Source organism: Pseudochaenichthys georgianus, chromosome 6 (genome assembly GCF_902827115.2).
Source record: "Pseudochaenichthys georgianus chromosome 6, fPseGeo1.2, whole genome shotgun sequence".
NCBI lineage: Eukaryota > Metazoa > Chordata > Actinopteri > Perciformes > Channichthyidae > Pseudochaenichthys > Pseudochaenichthys georgianus.
This window is the reverse complement of record NC_047508.1, coordinates 10,829,716-10,846,664: the sequence shown is the minus strand read 5'-3', so window position 1 is coordinate 10,846,664 and position 16,949 is coordinate 10,829,716. Positions and strand designations below refer to the sequence as shown.

The 16,949-nt window shown below is 44.3% G+C and overlaps 1 protein-coding gene across 1 annotated transcript in view; it reads left to right on the top strand.

Moving 5' to 3' along the window:
• Nucleotides 1-16,949, top strand: part of hydin (HYDIN axonemal central pair apparatus protein) — a 151,912-nt gene that overhangs the window by 39,400 nt on the left and 95,563 nt on the right. Inside the window, 10 exon segments of the mRNA XM_034085765.2 lie at nt 471-589; nt 1,353-1,457; nt 1,459-1,577; nt 2,157-2,224; nt 2,371-2,612; nt 2,988-3,090; nt 3,985-4,118; nt 4,890-5,054; nt 9,531-9,617; nt 9,619-9,684. Of these exon segments, the coding sequence (XP_033941656.1) occupies nt 471-589; nt 1,353-1,457; nt 1,459-1,577; nt 2,157-2,224; nt 2,371-2,612; nt 2,988-3,090; nt 3,985-4,118; nt 4,890-5,054; nt 9,531-9,617; nt 9,619-9,684 (1,208 nt within the window).

Below are 16,949 nucleotides of genomic sequence, written 5' to 3'. Positions count from 1 at the left end.
AGATTTACATGCATTTCCATGTCTTCTGAGGCAGCGGGCAACGACCTGACCAGCTAAGGTCAATGACAGCCGGTCTGGAGACGACCATTCCCCGATTCCTCATGTTGCAAGAAGCTTTAGAAGCTTCTTCAGCAGGACTGCAGGATATAACTGTGTTGCACTTAAGTACATTCACAGAGAGTGAAAGAGAAAAGTAGATTAGAAAGAAGCTGATGTAAAGGGACTGTTTATCAAGGATTTAGACATTTTGTATTTGGAACAACTCTTCTTTTAACCCTTTATATTTCAACCGACAAATACGTAACACATTGAAATACATGAAAACTGACGACCCACACAGCCTTTCCTTTTTCTCGTATGCAGTCCATGTTTCCCAGCGTTGTTCATGAATCTCTGCTTTGGTCTTTTCTGTTCTCCTGACCCTCATACCTGTGTTGTCTATGTGTTCCTGTCTGTCACTGCTCCTATAGGTCGTGAAGCTCGGCTGCCGCTCACAATAAAGGCACAGGGCTTGGGACCTCACCTCCAACTCACTTATAACCGCATGGATATGAAAAACGTAGACATTGGTGGCAAAGACTGTTATGAAGTAAGAAAGGTTACGCCGAAGTGAACAGCCTTTAAAACAAGTACTACTGTGTAACAACTTGTGTGTGTGGTATATCCTGCTGCCTACCTTTTTTAAGTAAGTATTTTTGTTTAGTCAAACTCAAGATAACTTACAATTATCAAATCATTTGGATTTGTAATCCGAGACAGGCCAAGCTATATGGATTATATAGTGAGTGAATGCCAGTTACAATACAATGCAACAGTAACAACGTGGATATGGAGCAAGACTGTTATGAGGTTATTGGTATAATAGAATATGTTTACATTATAAGGTGTCCATGTTATTTTGTCCCATTAGGAACAATATAGCATATAGAAATCGTTTTGCTCCGTCAAGTGCCTTAACAACAAAACTGAAGTTTGTATTGTTAGCCATTTGCATGACATTACATCATGTATTTTTGTAAATATCACCAATGTTCTTAAATTCACATTTTGTGTTGACATCATACTCGTTCTGTGCCTCTTCTTATAAATAAGACAAAACTGTTACAAGTCTAAAGTAATTTAACTGTTAAAATGTCCAACATAAAACCAACAGATACACTTGACAAATGTTTTTCTAGTATACACAAGTGTAAGTAAAATAGTTTTCATCAGCACATCATTTATTTAAATCAAAACTGAACTTGAAAAGATATTACAAAAAAGAACATACATTTACTGCGAGCTCTTTCCTTGATTATGTAGGGTGGGCCGAGTACAACACAAGTATTGAATGAGTGGATCCTTCTTTCCAGGTGGAGATGTGCAACAAAGGGCTGATTGACGCCCCTTTCAGGATGTCAAACCCCGACACCACATTCGGCCGCTGTTTCTCCTTCAGTCCTGAGGAAGGTGTCGTGTCCTCTGGGGCCCTGGCAGATTGTGCAAGTCACCTTTCAGAGCTGCATCTTGGGAACTTTCTCTGAGGACTTGCTGCTAACCGTCACAGGACAGCCTCAACCACTCACCGTGACCTTCAGGTGAAGCCAGCGAGCAATTCAGATTCATCCAAGACAAATGGAAATCTTAAAAGTAGTGGCAGTGTTGATAATGAAATGATGACGTTTTCTCATGGTTCATGATTTGACTTTTTAGAGACATGGAGAGATGCTTACACAATGACACACGTTGTACCTTAGAAACATTGCTTCATGTCTTTTATGGACATTATTCAAACATACATCTTCATTGGTAATATCGAGTTCAAATCAAATCATTAAAGGAGCACATTTCAATTACTGCATCTCTCTTAAAATTCATGAATTTACTAAATAATATTCCTTTAATATTAGCCAAACAATAACCAGTGTAATAATATATGTTATAATCTGAATAAAACAAAGCAAATACAGGCATACAGAATTCAACAAATAGGAACAAAGAGAACATTTGTATGAGATGTTGGTAGTGGAGTTCTGGTATTAATGTTGACCATCTTTTAGCAAACAGTTTTCCACTGTTTTCATTTGTAATCTTGCTGTTTATTCATTTGTTTCCATGATATAAACATGTGTAACCTCCTTTGCATAATGGCTCATGTTTTAATCTTCTTTTTTCAGGGGTTGTGTTGTTGCTCCCGCACTCGACTTCAACGTGTCTGAGATCAACTTTGGAGACGTAGCATTTGGTGAGTGACATCGTCCTGGGCTTATTCAATTTCAGTTGCGACAAAATATATATTATACTCCAGACGATCACATTCTCTACTTCATCCTTGTTTGGTTTGTTGATGTCCCCCTTTGTTCTATCCTTGTCATCCATATCTTTGTTCAGGTTTCCCTCAAACATTGGCTTTTACCCTCTACAACACGTCCTTTGTGCCTTTGAACTTTGCCCTGCGTGTCCTGGGGGACGGGACAGGGTCTCCGAGTGTTACTAGTCTCAAACAGGCGGATGAGGTGTCGAGGATCAATTGGGAATGCGGTGCTGATGGAGGCCTTGGTGCACAGCCTGTAGAGTTCACCGTCATGCCTGCTGTCGGCTCTATGCGTAGCCTGTCTGATGTCACTATTAAGGTATAGTAAGTCATTGAATAGAGTGGGAACCCATTTGAAATTGTTACATTTTGGAGACTCCAGGAAACCCCTCAAAAGAAAAAGTGTTTTGCATCAACCCTCAATACAATTATCTTTTTTACATTTGTTTTTCTCCTGGAACAAAATAAATGTTGTGAGTTTTTAAGGTGGGTGTATTTAGTTATATTTGCATAGAGTCACGTTAGCTGGTTTCCCCCCCTGCTGTGTCGCTGGTTCTGTACTTACATGTGCTGTGTTGAGGGCTGAACTGCCTTTCAATGTGAAGTAGGACCACATGCAGTGCACAATGAGTAACCGGGTGGTGCAGCTTGCCAGACTTTAAAAGTACTGATTGTGTGTGTTATATGTATACAGGTGACGCTGTGCTCCAACACAGTGAAGACATACAGGCTGGCGCTGGTGGTGGATGTGGAGGGTGTCGGGGAGGAGATCGGGACTCTGCCTATCTACGCCAGGTCAGACACATTTACACATGTCAACACACTTTTTGACATGTGTACTCCAAACTTGCACAAAGTTAGCTTATCAGATTGTATCATATATTTTCAGAGAAAGCCAAACAATACAAAAATACAATCCACAACAAAGAAAAAACTGTAGAATTAGGAATAGAGTAAAGATAATTAGTTATTATCCATTTGTGCATTTGTTTCTATTCAACACATTGTCTAACAACGTGCATGCACATGGTCTTGTATCAGTGCATGGTTTACTTTCATTTATAAACCATCATTTATTTTATTTTGTTCTATTTTCATATTATTTTATTCTATTTATTAACTCTTGTTTCATATTATTCCTTTCATTTATTGTATTCAATATGTGTTTTGTCTTCTGCCATAACACTGTTGGATGGTTTTATTTGTAGAAGATGAATATAAAGGATGAGCTAGTAATATGGACACAATGAGTGTTGACGTGTTCCAACTGTGTTGCAAATGGCCATCACACAGAAGAGGTTCCTGTTGCTTGTTAAAAACACTCCGACTTCCCTCTTTCTTCAAATAAAGTGCCTTTATTCTGATGTGTTCTGGTTGTCGCTAACACTTTGACAAGCTGTGAATAAGGTCCATTGAGCTTCCATACAGGTTGTCGGCAAAATCAGTGGAGTATGTGTTTCAATATTCAGAGCTCAATTTGTATAATAATACATTTGAATGTCACCATGCACCATCATTCAGGAGTGGAGCGATGGTAATCTGACTTCCCTCTCGGCAATCACCGTCATTGTAACATTTATGAATCATTTCTGATTAATAGCAGCAGTTGTGTCACGTTGTGATTCATAAATAAACCTGAAATCGTTTTCCATCATTCACCTTTCTTTATCTATTTCTCTTGCTAATAGGTGGTGGTTTTCCTGATATGGTGGTGGAGACTCCAGTGTTGGACTTTGAAAGGTGTTTCCTCGATCACCCGTATGAGCAGCGGGTGCGGCTGACTAACAGCAGCCCTCTGCTGGCCTGCTACGGCATGCTCGACCAGGTTAAGTCATTTGTTGCAGATGAACATTATTTTTATGTTTATTAGGGTCCTAGTGGAAAAATATCAAGCACCAAGCCTGTCAAGGTTCTTTATAACAATGGCTAATTTCTAGATGAATACAGCCAAATGTATATGTGGTAGATGTGAGCTATATGATTACAAAATAAATCCTTCATTCATCCGTCTCTCCACAAGAAAGCACATCATTGTCAATCCCAACATTTTGAATTATTTCCTTTTAATGCCATTACCACTGAACTTTACATTACAATTTTTTAGATGAAATATAATTACAATTATTTTATGGTTAGACAATTCAGATCCTGACTTATTAGCACTATGAAACGTTTTGGTAAAATTGGAAAACATTGAAATTACCTTTTTACTAAAATGATGTTTTACTCCAGTTAGTGTAGAAATGACAAGTTACAAGTCCTGCATTCAAAATGTTACTTAAGTAAAAGTAAAAAAAAGTAGTCCCATCAAAGGTCCTTATAGTACCAAAACAAAAAGTACTCATTATACATAATGGCCATTTTCGGAATAATAAATATACTATTAATAGGTTCTAACTAATGATCCATTAATAAGAACTTCATTTTAATTCTGCAGCTGGTTAAAAGTAGAGATAACTTTAATGACTTTTTATAATGCCATAATAAAATGCCATAATTCATATTATATTAATTTTGTTTTTTTATTATCTGAACCTGCAATGTTGGGTTTGTATGCCTGAATTAAAAACATATTTCCATGGGTCACCTTTCTCAGGAATATGAGGAAAGTCCGTCATTGCTTTTTGGCAGTGATAAACCGAGAGGACTGATTCTTCCTCGTACTTCAGAAGAGCTTCCTGTGGTTCTGCTGGCTAAGGCGGTTGGAAGGCAGCAGCACACTCTACGCATTGCTGTGTTTGGCAGCAGCCAGCCGTCCCTGGTCAGTGGAATGCTGTGTGTGTGTGTGTGCATTTGTGTGTGTGTGCTTCTAAGTGTTAACATCTATACTGTTAATGGTTGAATATATGTGTACGATATATGCATACGCGAAGCCCTTGGGGTAAAAACTATAGGTTACTTACGTAACCCCAGTACTCAGAGTAACATGGAGTGAGATGTCTCACTATGGGATGCGCCTCATCGCGGAGCAAACAGAAGCATCAATCTCATTACGCCAATCCTGATTGGCTGGTGATCTTGACGTCAGCGTCAGGGAATTCACCCCCTATAAGTAGCTTGCGCCACGACGCATGCGTCATTCAAAATAAGCACCTCTTCTCGCTTCACCATAGCAAGGAGGGCCGTCTGGTGAGACATCTCACTTCATGTTACTCTGAGTACTGGGGTTACGTAAGTAACCTATAGTTCTCATTCATAACACTCCGTTCGATGTCTCACTATGGGAAATTGTAGCTCCCGTATTGCCAGACGAGCTTATCTCGAAGATCACCGATCAACCAGAATTTAACGGGTGGAGTCCCGACTCAACAAGGTGCCCAGCACTGCTCGGGCCACGCTTGGAGCGGAGACGTCCAGCCTGTAAAAGCGGACAAAAGTGAGCGGCGAGGACCAGCTCGCCGCTGCACAGATGTCTTGAATGGAAACACCCTTGAACAAAGCCCAGGATGTAGCCAGGCCCCGAGTCGAGTGAGCCCGCAGACCCGAAGGTGCTTGCAATAGTATAGGCTCGTATAGGCCAGAGCAATTGCCTCCACAATCCAGTGGGAGAGCCGTTGCTTAGTAACAGGCTTGCCCTTGTGAGGGTTAACCCAGGACACAAAGAGTTGGTCATTAAGACGAAGCTCCTTTGATCTGTCCATATATGTGTGTAAAGCCCGGACTGGACACAACAGATCCTGCTGCTGCTCCCCGGAGGAAACCAGCGGCGGAGGAAATGCCTCAATGTCATTTGGGGTACACGAACCAACCACCTTTGGTGTAAAGGCATTGTTGGGCTTCAACAACACTCTCGTTTGCCCTGGGGCGAACTGAGTGCATGAGGGATGTACAGACAGTGCATGGATATCACTGACCCGCTTGGCGGATGCCAGGGCCAGTAACAGCACTGTCTTGAGTGACAGATGTTTCATGTCAGCTCCTTCCAGGGGTTCAAATGGGGTCATTTTGAGCCCATTTTAAAACCACTGCCAGGTCCCATAAGGGCACCAGCGACCTGGAGACAGGGAGGAGCCTGCGAGCTCCCTTCATAAAACGGCAGACCAAGGGATGTTGGCTAGCCGTCTTACCCTCAAAGCCCACATGGCATGCAGCAATAGCAGCCAGGTACACCTTGATCGTGGAGAAAGCTCTGTGTTTATCGATCAAGTCCTGTAGGAATGATAAAATCACCCCGACAGGACATTGAAAAGAGATGTGTCCTTCTTGAAGGCACCACTCCTCAAACACCCTCCACTTACAGTCGGCAGAGATCTGGTGGAGGAAGCTCTCGCACTCTGAATAGTGTTTATCACCTTCTGAGGGAGTCCCACTGTATTCAGATTGTACCACTCACGGGTCAGGCCCATAGTGCCCCGCGCTCTGGGCGTGGGTGAAGGATCGGGCGTGGGTGTCTGTCCTCACGAGGACATGAAGTCCTCTGAGAGAAGGCAGAGAGCGTTTTAGGGTGGGGAACACCGCTAAAAGCTCCGGGTGATTTACGTGCGCCCGCTGGAGGTCTCTGCTCCAGAGACCCCTCACCGGGCGACCTTCGTAAATACCCTATCAGCCTGTCAGACATGCGTCCGTGGTGACCACCTTCCGTGAAAGGACAGCACCTGTAGGCGCGCCCCGTACTAGAAAAGTCGGGTGTAGTGCCACTACGCATTTCATAATAACCAATACTCTCCGCACGCCGTGGCGCGCGGGGTTTAGTTTTATTATGAGACCCATGTTGAGCAGGTGCTTTACGAGGACATTGGTCTGCGTAATCTGACTCTGCTCGGCGGGTATTATAGATAAAACCCTCCTTTCTAGGAGAGAGAGAACCTCTCTCGCATGCGCGTGATGGCGGTGCCTTCACAGACCCGCCAGTAATCCGCCTTTTGAGAGATGCCGTAGCTGCTCTCAGAAGGGGAACAATTGACGGGCTGTTTATTGGTTTTATTGATTTTCTTTTCATTTTTTTGAGCTGCGCCCTCGGCCTGAAGCCTGGATGCCTCAGCGGCAAATGTTTTATAATAAAAGAATCAACCAATGTGTGACATGTGTTTGTGCGGACTTGAGGATGGTGTTGAGGCATCTCTCGAGGCGGCGGGAACACATTCAGAGCTGGGGAATGTCACAGAGGGGAGAAGGAGGGGCTGTCACGCCGCTCGCTTCTTCTTCCTCGACTGCTGGCCGAAATTCTGTGTTGGCTGTGCCTGAGCTGCAGCCGGAACCGGAGATTTTCTAGGCCAGCTTGCCCTTGTCTCCAGCCTGGGCTGGGGACTCGGGGCGGGCTGCGACCTCTGCTTCTCCGGTGCTTTAAACCGGGCAGAGTTTGAGACAGCTTGGGCGAAGGACTGCTGCTACGAAGGCAGCGGCTGGACCCTTCGAGGGAGGCAGAGGTGGAGTGCCTCGTCCTCCTTCTTCTTCTTCGTCTCACACCTCCTTTGCAGGGGGGCGAGAGCGGAGCCGAAAATTCCCTCGGGAACGATGGGCCATATCCACACATCCTCCTTTTCCCGGTCTGGGAGGGTTGGTGAGGGTTGAGCCATCTCGCTCTTTCCCTGCACCACCATGATCCCCATTGCCTTGCCCGTGGCCTGGAACGGCGCAGCGTTGGACACGGAGGCAAATGTCCGTGACCGCGTGCCCATCTCGTCCAGAGTGGCTGCCCCCGGGTTACACGACAGGTCCTCGCAGAGCTCCGCTTGGTAAGCGGGTTAGCAGCGAGGACACATTCAGGGGCCCTGACGGACAACGCTGCAGCTTTGTAGACTTTTCATTCATTGTCGACTGAAAACGGTCCGACTTTGCTGGCAGCGTGGGGTTCCTGCTCGGTGACGGGCCCACCTTCGGTAGGAGGTGGACGCAAAGGCGGCCTCTTCTTCGTCCTCCTCGTAGTCCAGCTCGAGGACATCCTCCGTGGGTGAGACCATGGTGAGGTTTAACCGGGAGCCCCAGCTTGGTAAAGCGCGGGGACCCATTCCCGCGTGTCTTGCCGTCACCGGGTCCCGGCCTGCCAGGGCGCGGGATTCCAGTTCTGTAGCCATCGCAGATAATGAGCCCCAGACCGACACGGAGAGGGGTTCACTCTCTGTGGCGGACGCCCCCGTGTCTTGACTGCCGGTCGGCGGGTCAGTGGACATGGGGGGGTCCTGCTCCGACAGGCTAGCTTGTCGTGCTAACCGTCGGCGGAGGCTCTTTACGCCTCAGGCGTGTTCCAGCCCGAGGCAGGACGAGCAGACCTGGTGTGTGTCTGCGCCCGAGATCTTCCAACCCGCAGCCGCAGAGTCAAGCCACCGAGTCCTGACTCCTCTGGTGTGAGGGAGAGGGGCGTCCATCTTGTTCGCCTCGTGGCGTGGAGAGGACCTGCTCTCGACAGGTAGGATGGGAGAAAAAGATGTTACCCACCTTGTCCTTAATCCGGAGAAAAGGGACGGTGTGGGTCCTTTAATTCCCGGAGACTACTGACTGGAGTGACAGTAATGCTCTTTAAATCCTTTCTCCTCCTCCGTGGAGAAGGAGAAAGAAAAAAACGTCCTCGGTAACGTGGTGTCGATAGAGAGGGAGCGAGCTAGCAACAGGTGTGCTGCTAGCTTAAAAAAATCGGACAGTCCTTACTTTTCTCGGGAGAGAAGGGCGAGGTCGATTTTAACTTACTAACTGCGTTAGTACTACCGGCTTCCTGTGAAGCAGAAGGAGAACCCGCGAGCGCCCGTCGACCGAAATGGGTATTTGGGGTTCTGTCTGTGGACCGTTAAGCTTGTCCGGCTACTGTGAGATGTGCTCTGAAGCGAGAATAGGTGTTTGAATGACGCATGCGTTGTGGCGCAAGCTACTTATAGGGGGTGAATTCCCTGACGCTGACGTCAAGATCACCAGCCAATCAGGATTGGCGTAATGAGATTGAGTGCGTGTCTGTTTGCTCCGCCGATGAGGCGCATCCCATAGTGAGACATCGAACGGAGTGTTATGAATGAAGAACAGCAATATATCTTCCTGAATTAGAATTACATTTTATCAGCAAGTGTTTGCAATGTCTGCAGTGGAGGTTGCTACATCAATTTAACTTAATGTACGCCTCAGAGCTAATGCCCAGTCTCCTCCTAGCTAGCTAGCTAGTGAGCTAACTAATAGTTTTTTTTCATTTGTGTTCTTATAAAAAATTAAATTACTGCGCTAGCTGTCACAGGAAAACAAAGGTCTGTGAGAGACCGCAAAATTATATAATAAGTTCTGTTCTCTAACCCACCTCTGTTCCGTTCTGTTCCAGGAGGTGGTCTTGTTCTGTGTTGGTCAGGGACCAAAAGTTCATGTTGAGACCCCGAAGCTGGACTTTGGCCGAATCCCTGTTCTGACCTGACATAACTCGAGTTCTGCACCTGTCAAACGAGTCACCTATTCCAGCCCACTTCACTGCTCGCATGGTAAACACACACCAACACAGCCACTCATAAGCCTATTAGGCAATCAAACTAGTGGTAATATGTTGCAGTCTAGAAGCATACAATAATGGAATAATGACATTCGTGGTGGATTTAATGCTGTTCGACCCTCCAGCGGCTAGATTACCTGTGCAAACCTTCTGTCAGTCTTGCCATGCTCTTAAGATGTGTTTTAAATTAATTTGCAGTCTAATTTGAGATGTGATTAATGAGTTAATAGGTCCAGTGCTTTGTTTGCTCTTGAATTAATTAGTTGCCAGTTCAATTTAAGTCCTACCACAGGATAATCAGTGATTTTCCTCAGAGCCAGTCAAATGGTGACACTTTGTCAATTCAGGATGGCATGAATGAATTAGGGGGGCTTGATTTGTTGATTAGGGAATCTCAACGATCCTCGACTTGAACTGTCTTGCTGTTTTCTGGTGTTTGTATTTCATGCACGATGTATTCATTTAATATTCAATACTATATCCAAAGTTAAACTGACACTTCAACTTTTATCTCTTACTCTTCAAATAACAATCTTTTTTCATTACTTTACCTAAACTGACACTTCAATGTCTTTGGTCCTTTACTTTTTAATAGAGATACATCAACGGCTTGTATTTTGTCCCTTAATGTTGTCTTATCGAGACTCTCATGCTTGAAGAATAACGTTCTGCTTATTGTTATGCATCGTGCTTACTCAGTAATCTTAATCCCCTGAGATCTACATCCTATCAGTGCCTTCTGAAAGCCTTTCTCTCGCTTTGCATCGCCTTATCACTTTTCAATCCACTTTTGACTGGAGCTATGACTCAATACTTCCTGCAGTGGTGTGCCCCTGGCCTCTCCTTTGAGGCAGTGTTGAGGGAAAGAGTTTCCCCCCTGCACTCTCAAGCATCCATCGATGCAGATTCTCCTTGAATTACATTAAATCTCGCTCGATAGGCTGGCGTAGAGCCACACACATGGACCTGATGCCTGAAGATTGCGGGGATATCTGCGGAAGGATATCCACACTTGCCTGTCATCTGAATGACCACAACATTACCCCTGATACACCTTCATTTTTAGTGATTATTTCATACCGGCTGTGGCTCAGTGGATAGGGTGCTGGACTTCGAATCAGGGGGGTAGCAAGTTCGAGTCCCACTGCAGTCAGCATGTCGTTGTGTCCCTGGGCAAGACACTTCACCACATTGTCCACAGTACTGAATGTATGTAAGTCGCTTTGGATAAAAGCGTTTAACAAATGACATGTAATGTAATGTAATACAGTGCAGGTCAAAGATATCCAAGCTTAGTTTAGCATACAAAACGTCTAACCTCATGTACTACATAACTTTCTTCTATGGTCTTTTTGCCTTTTCTGTTGTCAGAATATGAACAGAGATACATGATAGTACATACATACATGACTAAACAATAAATACCATGATGTTAATAAGGGAATTGCATCATTTAGATTAGGGCTAGGTACTTTTCCCACAATAGTTAATCAGAACTCAGATATATTTGCGTTCACACCAAAAAGCCCCCTGAACTAAATTAGTTCATCAGAAACATTTTTACCCCCTTTTCAGTACCTGCTAGAGAGCAGGGACTTTCGTGGGAGAAAAAGGTTCGCATTTCTGATTGGCTGGGTGGATTGCAAACCACGCCCCGTAAATCTCTGAAAAAGTTTTAGAAACCGCCATTGTATTTGCTCGCATTAAAAGCTCAGCGCAGCGCACCAACGAAGAGATTACTTTTGTGAAAGCAGTTATGGCAACACGAAATAAATCAGCGGAGCGGTGGAGTGATGATGATGTGTCGGTGCGTCTGGAGATTTACTCGGACGACGCGATCCAGAGACTTCTACTGAAGGCAGTTTCCAACGCGAAAAATGTACGACTGTATTTCAGTAAAGTTAGCGGCCATGGGAATCGTCCACAGCGCTAAGTCATGCCGGGACAAAATAAAGAAACTGAAGCAGGACTACAAAAAAATAAAAGACCACAACAACAAGAGTTGTAACGGTCGGAAGACCAGCAAGTGGTAAAAGAGAACCTACATGGCGATTAAACAGATCCTGTATCTTGCTTATTTCTCCTCTGACACTTTATCTTTACAGTGAGGATATATAATATAGGTGTGTTAACTGCTGAGCCTATTTACTGTGCATACGACACACCTGGCACAGTTTGTTATTATATTAGGGGCGTTCACACCAAGTTCTTTTCCCACAACAGTTCATGAGAACTCTTTTAGTTCTGATGAACTAAAGCAGATCGCGTTCACACCGCAATGAGTTCCTGGGGGTGGATTAGGCAAATGAAGCCGCTGACGTCACTTCTTCTTCTTCTGCTTTGAGTTTACTGGCAGGCCGCAAACAACTTCACGGCGAGTACAGTAGGTGGCGAGTACAGTAGGTGGCGGTATGCACTTTAAAGTTGCAATCCGCCAAAAAACCGAGAGAAGAACAAGAAAAACGTCCGCTTCCGCTGCATATGATGCGTCTGTTTACCTTCCGACCTCAGACATGATGGAGTTTTACATTACATTACATTACATTGCATTTAGCTGACGCTTTTATCCAAAGCGACTTACAATAAGTACATTCGACCAGGAAGACACAACCTTGGGGAAAACAGAATCATATAAGAACATCAGGATTCAAAGAGCCAATCGTTTCAAGTGCTGCTCAACTGGCTAAGCCAGTCCTTTATTAGTATATAAGTGCTCTGTTAGCAGTTCTTTGTTAGTCATTCTATCGCTCGAAGTGGAGTCGAAAGAGATGAGTTTTCAGTCTGCGCCGGAAGGTGTGTCAGCTATCTGCTGTCCTGATGTCAATGGGGAGCTCATTCCACCATTTTGGAGCCAGGATAGCAAACCCACGTGTTTTTTCTGATGGGAACTTGGGTCCCCTTCGCAGCGAGGGTGCAGCGAGTCGTTTGGTTGATGCAGAGCGTAGTGCACGCGCTGGGGTGTACGGTTTAACCATGTCCTGGATGTAGGAAGGGCCAGATCCATTCGCAGCATGGTACGCAAGTACCAGTGTCTTGAAGTGGATTCTAGCAGTTACCGGAAGCCAGTGGAGGGAGCGGAGGAGCGGAGTGGTGTGGGAACATTTAGGAAGGTTGAAGACCAGACAAGCCGCTGCATTCTGGATGAGCTGCAGAGGTCGGATCGCACATGCAGGTAGACCAGCCAGGAGGGAGTTGCAGTAGTCTAGGCGTGAGGTGACGAGAGCCTGGACCAGAACCTGCGTCGATTTCTGGGTCAGCTGTGGGCGTATCTTCCTGATGTTGAAAAGCGTGTATCTGCAGCAGCGGGTTGTAGCAGCGATGTTTGCAGTGAAGGACAGGTTGTTATCTAGGGTCACACCCAGATTCCTTGCAGTCTGAGTCGGAGAAACAACAGAGGGGCCGATGTTGATAGTTAGGTCAAGAGTGGGACAACCTTTTCCCGGAAGGAAAGAGTTGACTGAAGTTGTAGTTTTGGTGCTCGTGTTATACAGCTTTGTAACTGAGTTATTTAAAATTACAATAGTGCAGACACACCTTAGTTAGTGCAAAGATAACATGTCAGTATCAAAACAGTGTGGCAAAATAATAACAAACTGTGCCAGGTGGGTCGTATGCACAGTAAATGGGCTCAGCAGTTAACACACCGTTTATTATATATCCTCCTGAGAGCAACTGCATCCGTCTGCCATGAACCCTACAGAAACCTACGTGTTAGTTTGGGCCCATAGTGGACTCCATTTTGTGTCGTGTAAAATGGAGGAAATAAAAAGTTAGCAAATCCCCATGTCCTCCTCAGAGGACATTCATAAAAACATTTAGTTATAGCTCAAATAATTATTACACTGCTCTGAAACTCACAACACTAACTCCTAAGATGTTCCCTTACTATAATTAATTAAAATAAAATATAACTCACAACACTCACAACACTGGTAATCACTTACATGTGATGTATAGGATGCTACACAGGTCACTAAAGATAAAGTGTCAGAGGAGAAATAAGCAAGATCCAGGATCTGTTTAATCGCCATGTAGGTTTTTTTTAGGTGTTTTATTTATCAGCAGCAGATCAATACAGTAAGTGTCAGTAGTATCAAAACAATATAATAACAGTGGCAATATATATATAATCACAATAATAGGTAGGCTCACACCTTGGTCCCAGAACGCCTCGTTGGAGATTTCTCTTTTTCCATTTTTTTCTTCTTGGGTATAGTGAAGTATTTGGGTATAGTTAAGTAACACACACACACACACACACACACACACACACACACACACACACACACACACACACACACACACACACACCACACACACACACACACACACACACACACACACACACACACACACACACACACACACACACACACTCAATCTTTTCTCAGCTGCAGCTCTGCCGATTTCTCAGCCTGAGACGGCGGGAGGCTGCGGGTGTGTGTGTGTGTGTGCTCGGGCTGGTTTCGGGCTGGGTTTCGCTGTGTCAGGGGGGGGGGGGGGGCAGGAGCGCCAACAAGCCGTTTAGGGCAGAGAGAGAATAAACATACGATACAGAGATGCTGTATGAGAAACAAATGTGAGTTTAATTCAAACCCACTAGCTACTGTAGTGACAACTCCTGTCATGTATTGCATCTCTGCTTGAATGATTGGATCATTTCACGTTTCATCTACATTAAATCAGATGAAATGATGGTGATGGTTAAATCAGCTTCACATGTCGGCCTACTGAGTTCTGAACTTGCCATTTAGATCTATAAAGGCCTTGGGGCTATGTTGTTAATTAAACACAATATATGCACTCCACTATGCTATTGTAGTATTAACTGTATCTGAAGCTCTTAATATGATTGCTCATATTTCAAGCCATCTTTCCCCGGCCCCTTGCTTTGGATGATTTTCATCAACCGGCCCCATTCCAAACTAATTGAATAGCCCTGATTTAGATGTTCTTTAGTCATTTTTTGCACAGAGAAATATGAACCTATTAAGATTCATGTTACAACATATTAACTTTTGGTACTTTATGATATTTTTTGAACAGGAGACCTAGCATCCATGTTCACTACAGCAGCAATGTGGGGTTTATGTTGGCACATGTGCAGCACCGATTTGAATTTCAAGCCCTCCTGACTTGCTGCATTCAAAAGCAATCAATGCTAATCAAGCTGTGGGGTGCAACAGGTTTGATGTGATTATTGAGATTCCAGTCGTCTTGCTACTCTCTCCGGGGAATCAACCCCTTGCTCTTTCTCCTCCTCTGACTCTACCCACCCCCTTACAGCGATCACCCCTCGTATCGACCCGCACCAAGTCCGCTTTCACCCGCACCTCGAGCCGATTATACAAACGCTGAGAAAGTGATCTACGACTCCTAAAGTCAAGCGGTGCCTGCCCCAGTGAGGCATCCTTCCTCAGCTTGCTTTTTTCCTGCCTCCTATAAGGAATTATATTTCACAGAGACGTCAAACAAAATCCAATACGATTTTGATACAGCTTCTGCTTCAGGCAACAACAATGTCAATTGCAGTGTTTGAGCAAAGACATTCTTCCCCATCGATGAACAATCTAGCGTGTTGGCTTATCGGCAGTGAAAACGCCCAAGCTCCACTGCACCTTCGAGAAAGCTCAACATCCCATTTATACGTTTATGTTCCAGCCATCCATCAACAGATGTGCTGTAGAGGACATCGATTGTGATCCCGATCACAGATATATGCACAGTACAGAGAGGAAAGTGTAGGGCTTTGTTGAACGACATGGAGATGAACATTAGATTTACATCTGTTTTCTCTTTCCGTTGGACTTTGTTCAACTAATCTCAATGGAATCATCCACACAGCTGGAAATAGAATGAATATTGTGTTTTTTTGCAGCACTTCCTTGTATATGCATACTGTATGTAGGCTACTGTATAGGAGAGTGTATATGGGAGACATTTGAATATATCCACTGTTCGTATTTGTATATTTTAGAAACACATGTTACCACTCCTACACTGCTTCTATACAACTGATTTGTATATCACACTGTACTAGGGATGTAACGATACCAAAAACTCACGGTACGATATTTATCGCGATATTGATAAATATTTTTTTTAACATTTTATGTCTTGCCATTTTCTTTTTTTTTTACTTGAAAAAATAAATCTGATTTGTACAGCATTTTAGTATGATAGTAGTATTTTAAAGTGTCAACAATATAATAATCAGACCCGGCAATACAATAAATCAAGTTTCACTTTAGTTTTTCAAGTAACTCAACTCGAACTCACTCACTCACTCACTCACTCACTCACTCACTCACTCACTCACTCACTCACTCACTCACTCACTCACTCACTCACTCACTCACTCACTCACTCACTCACTCACTCACTCACTCACTCACTCACTCACTCACTCAACTCACTCACTCACTCACTCACTCACTCACTCACTCACTCAGCATCATCAAGGTTATCTGTTAGGAATATGAGCATGTCCACATTTCGAGGTAGCAGCTGGGATGTTTGGGCGTTTACAAAACCCCCTGCTGTGGAAACAGCTCTCTTGCTTGGGACTGATGTTGCTGGGACAGAGAGATATGCTTTGGCCATGGGTGACAGCAGTGGGTCAAACTGTGCATTGTCTCTCCGCCACTTCAAAAACAATACAGTGTTTGCCAAGAAGGTGAGGCTTATTGACAGGGCGAGATATACTGTTGGTACTTGTCAATGTCTCCAGGTGTGTACATGTAGCCCTGTAAATACGATGTCCTTTTGTGTTATCTGTTGTTTTATGTTCATGTTGTAACCTACTTGCTGCCATGTTGGACAGGTCTCCCTTGAAAAAGAGATCGATGATCTCAATGGGACCGTCTGATTACGACGGTATTGAGGCATTTATTTATCGCGATATTCGATATATCGTTACATCCCTACACTGTACCCATTTTCATAATTATAGTATATTTCATCTTACTTACTGTATGTCAGGCATACTACTTGTACCTCTAGGGTCTTAGGCTTCTCTGAAATAGTAATGTGATTATGCAGCTTCATGATACACACATCTATCTGTCCAGGTCCATCCAGAGCATATGCCTCGATGGCATGTGCAGCACCATGAAGGGGAATGTGCTCCTCCCACTAGGGAGACATTTTCCTGCATCACGTTTCAATCATATACTGTACGGATGCCACAAGAGGCACAACAAAGATTGGTGTTCCATTCCTAAGTCTGATTTAAATTCAATTCAATTCTATTTATAT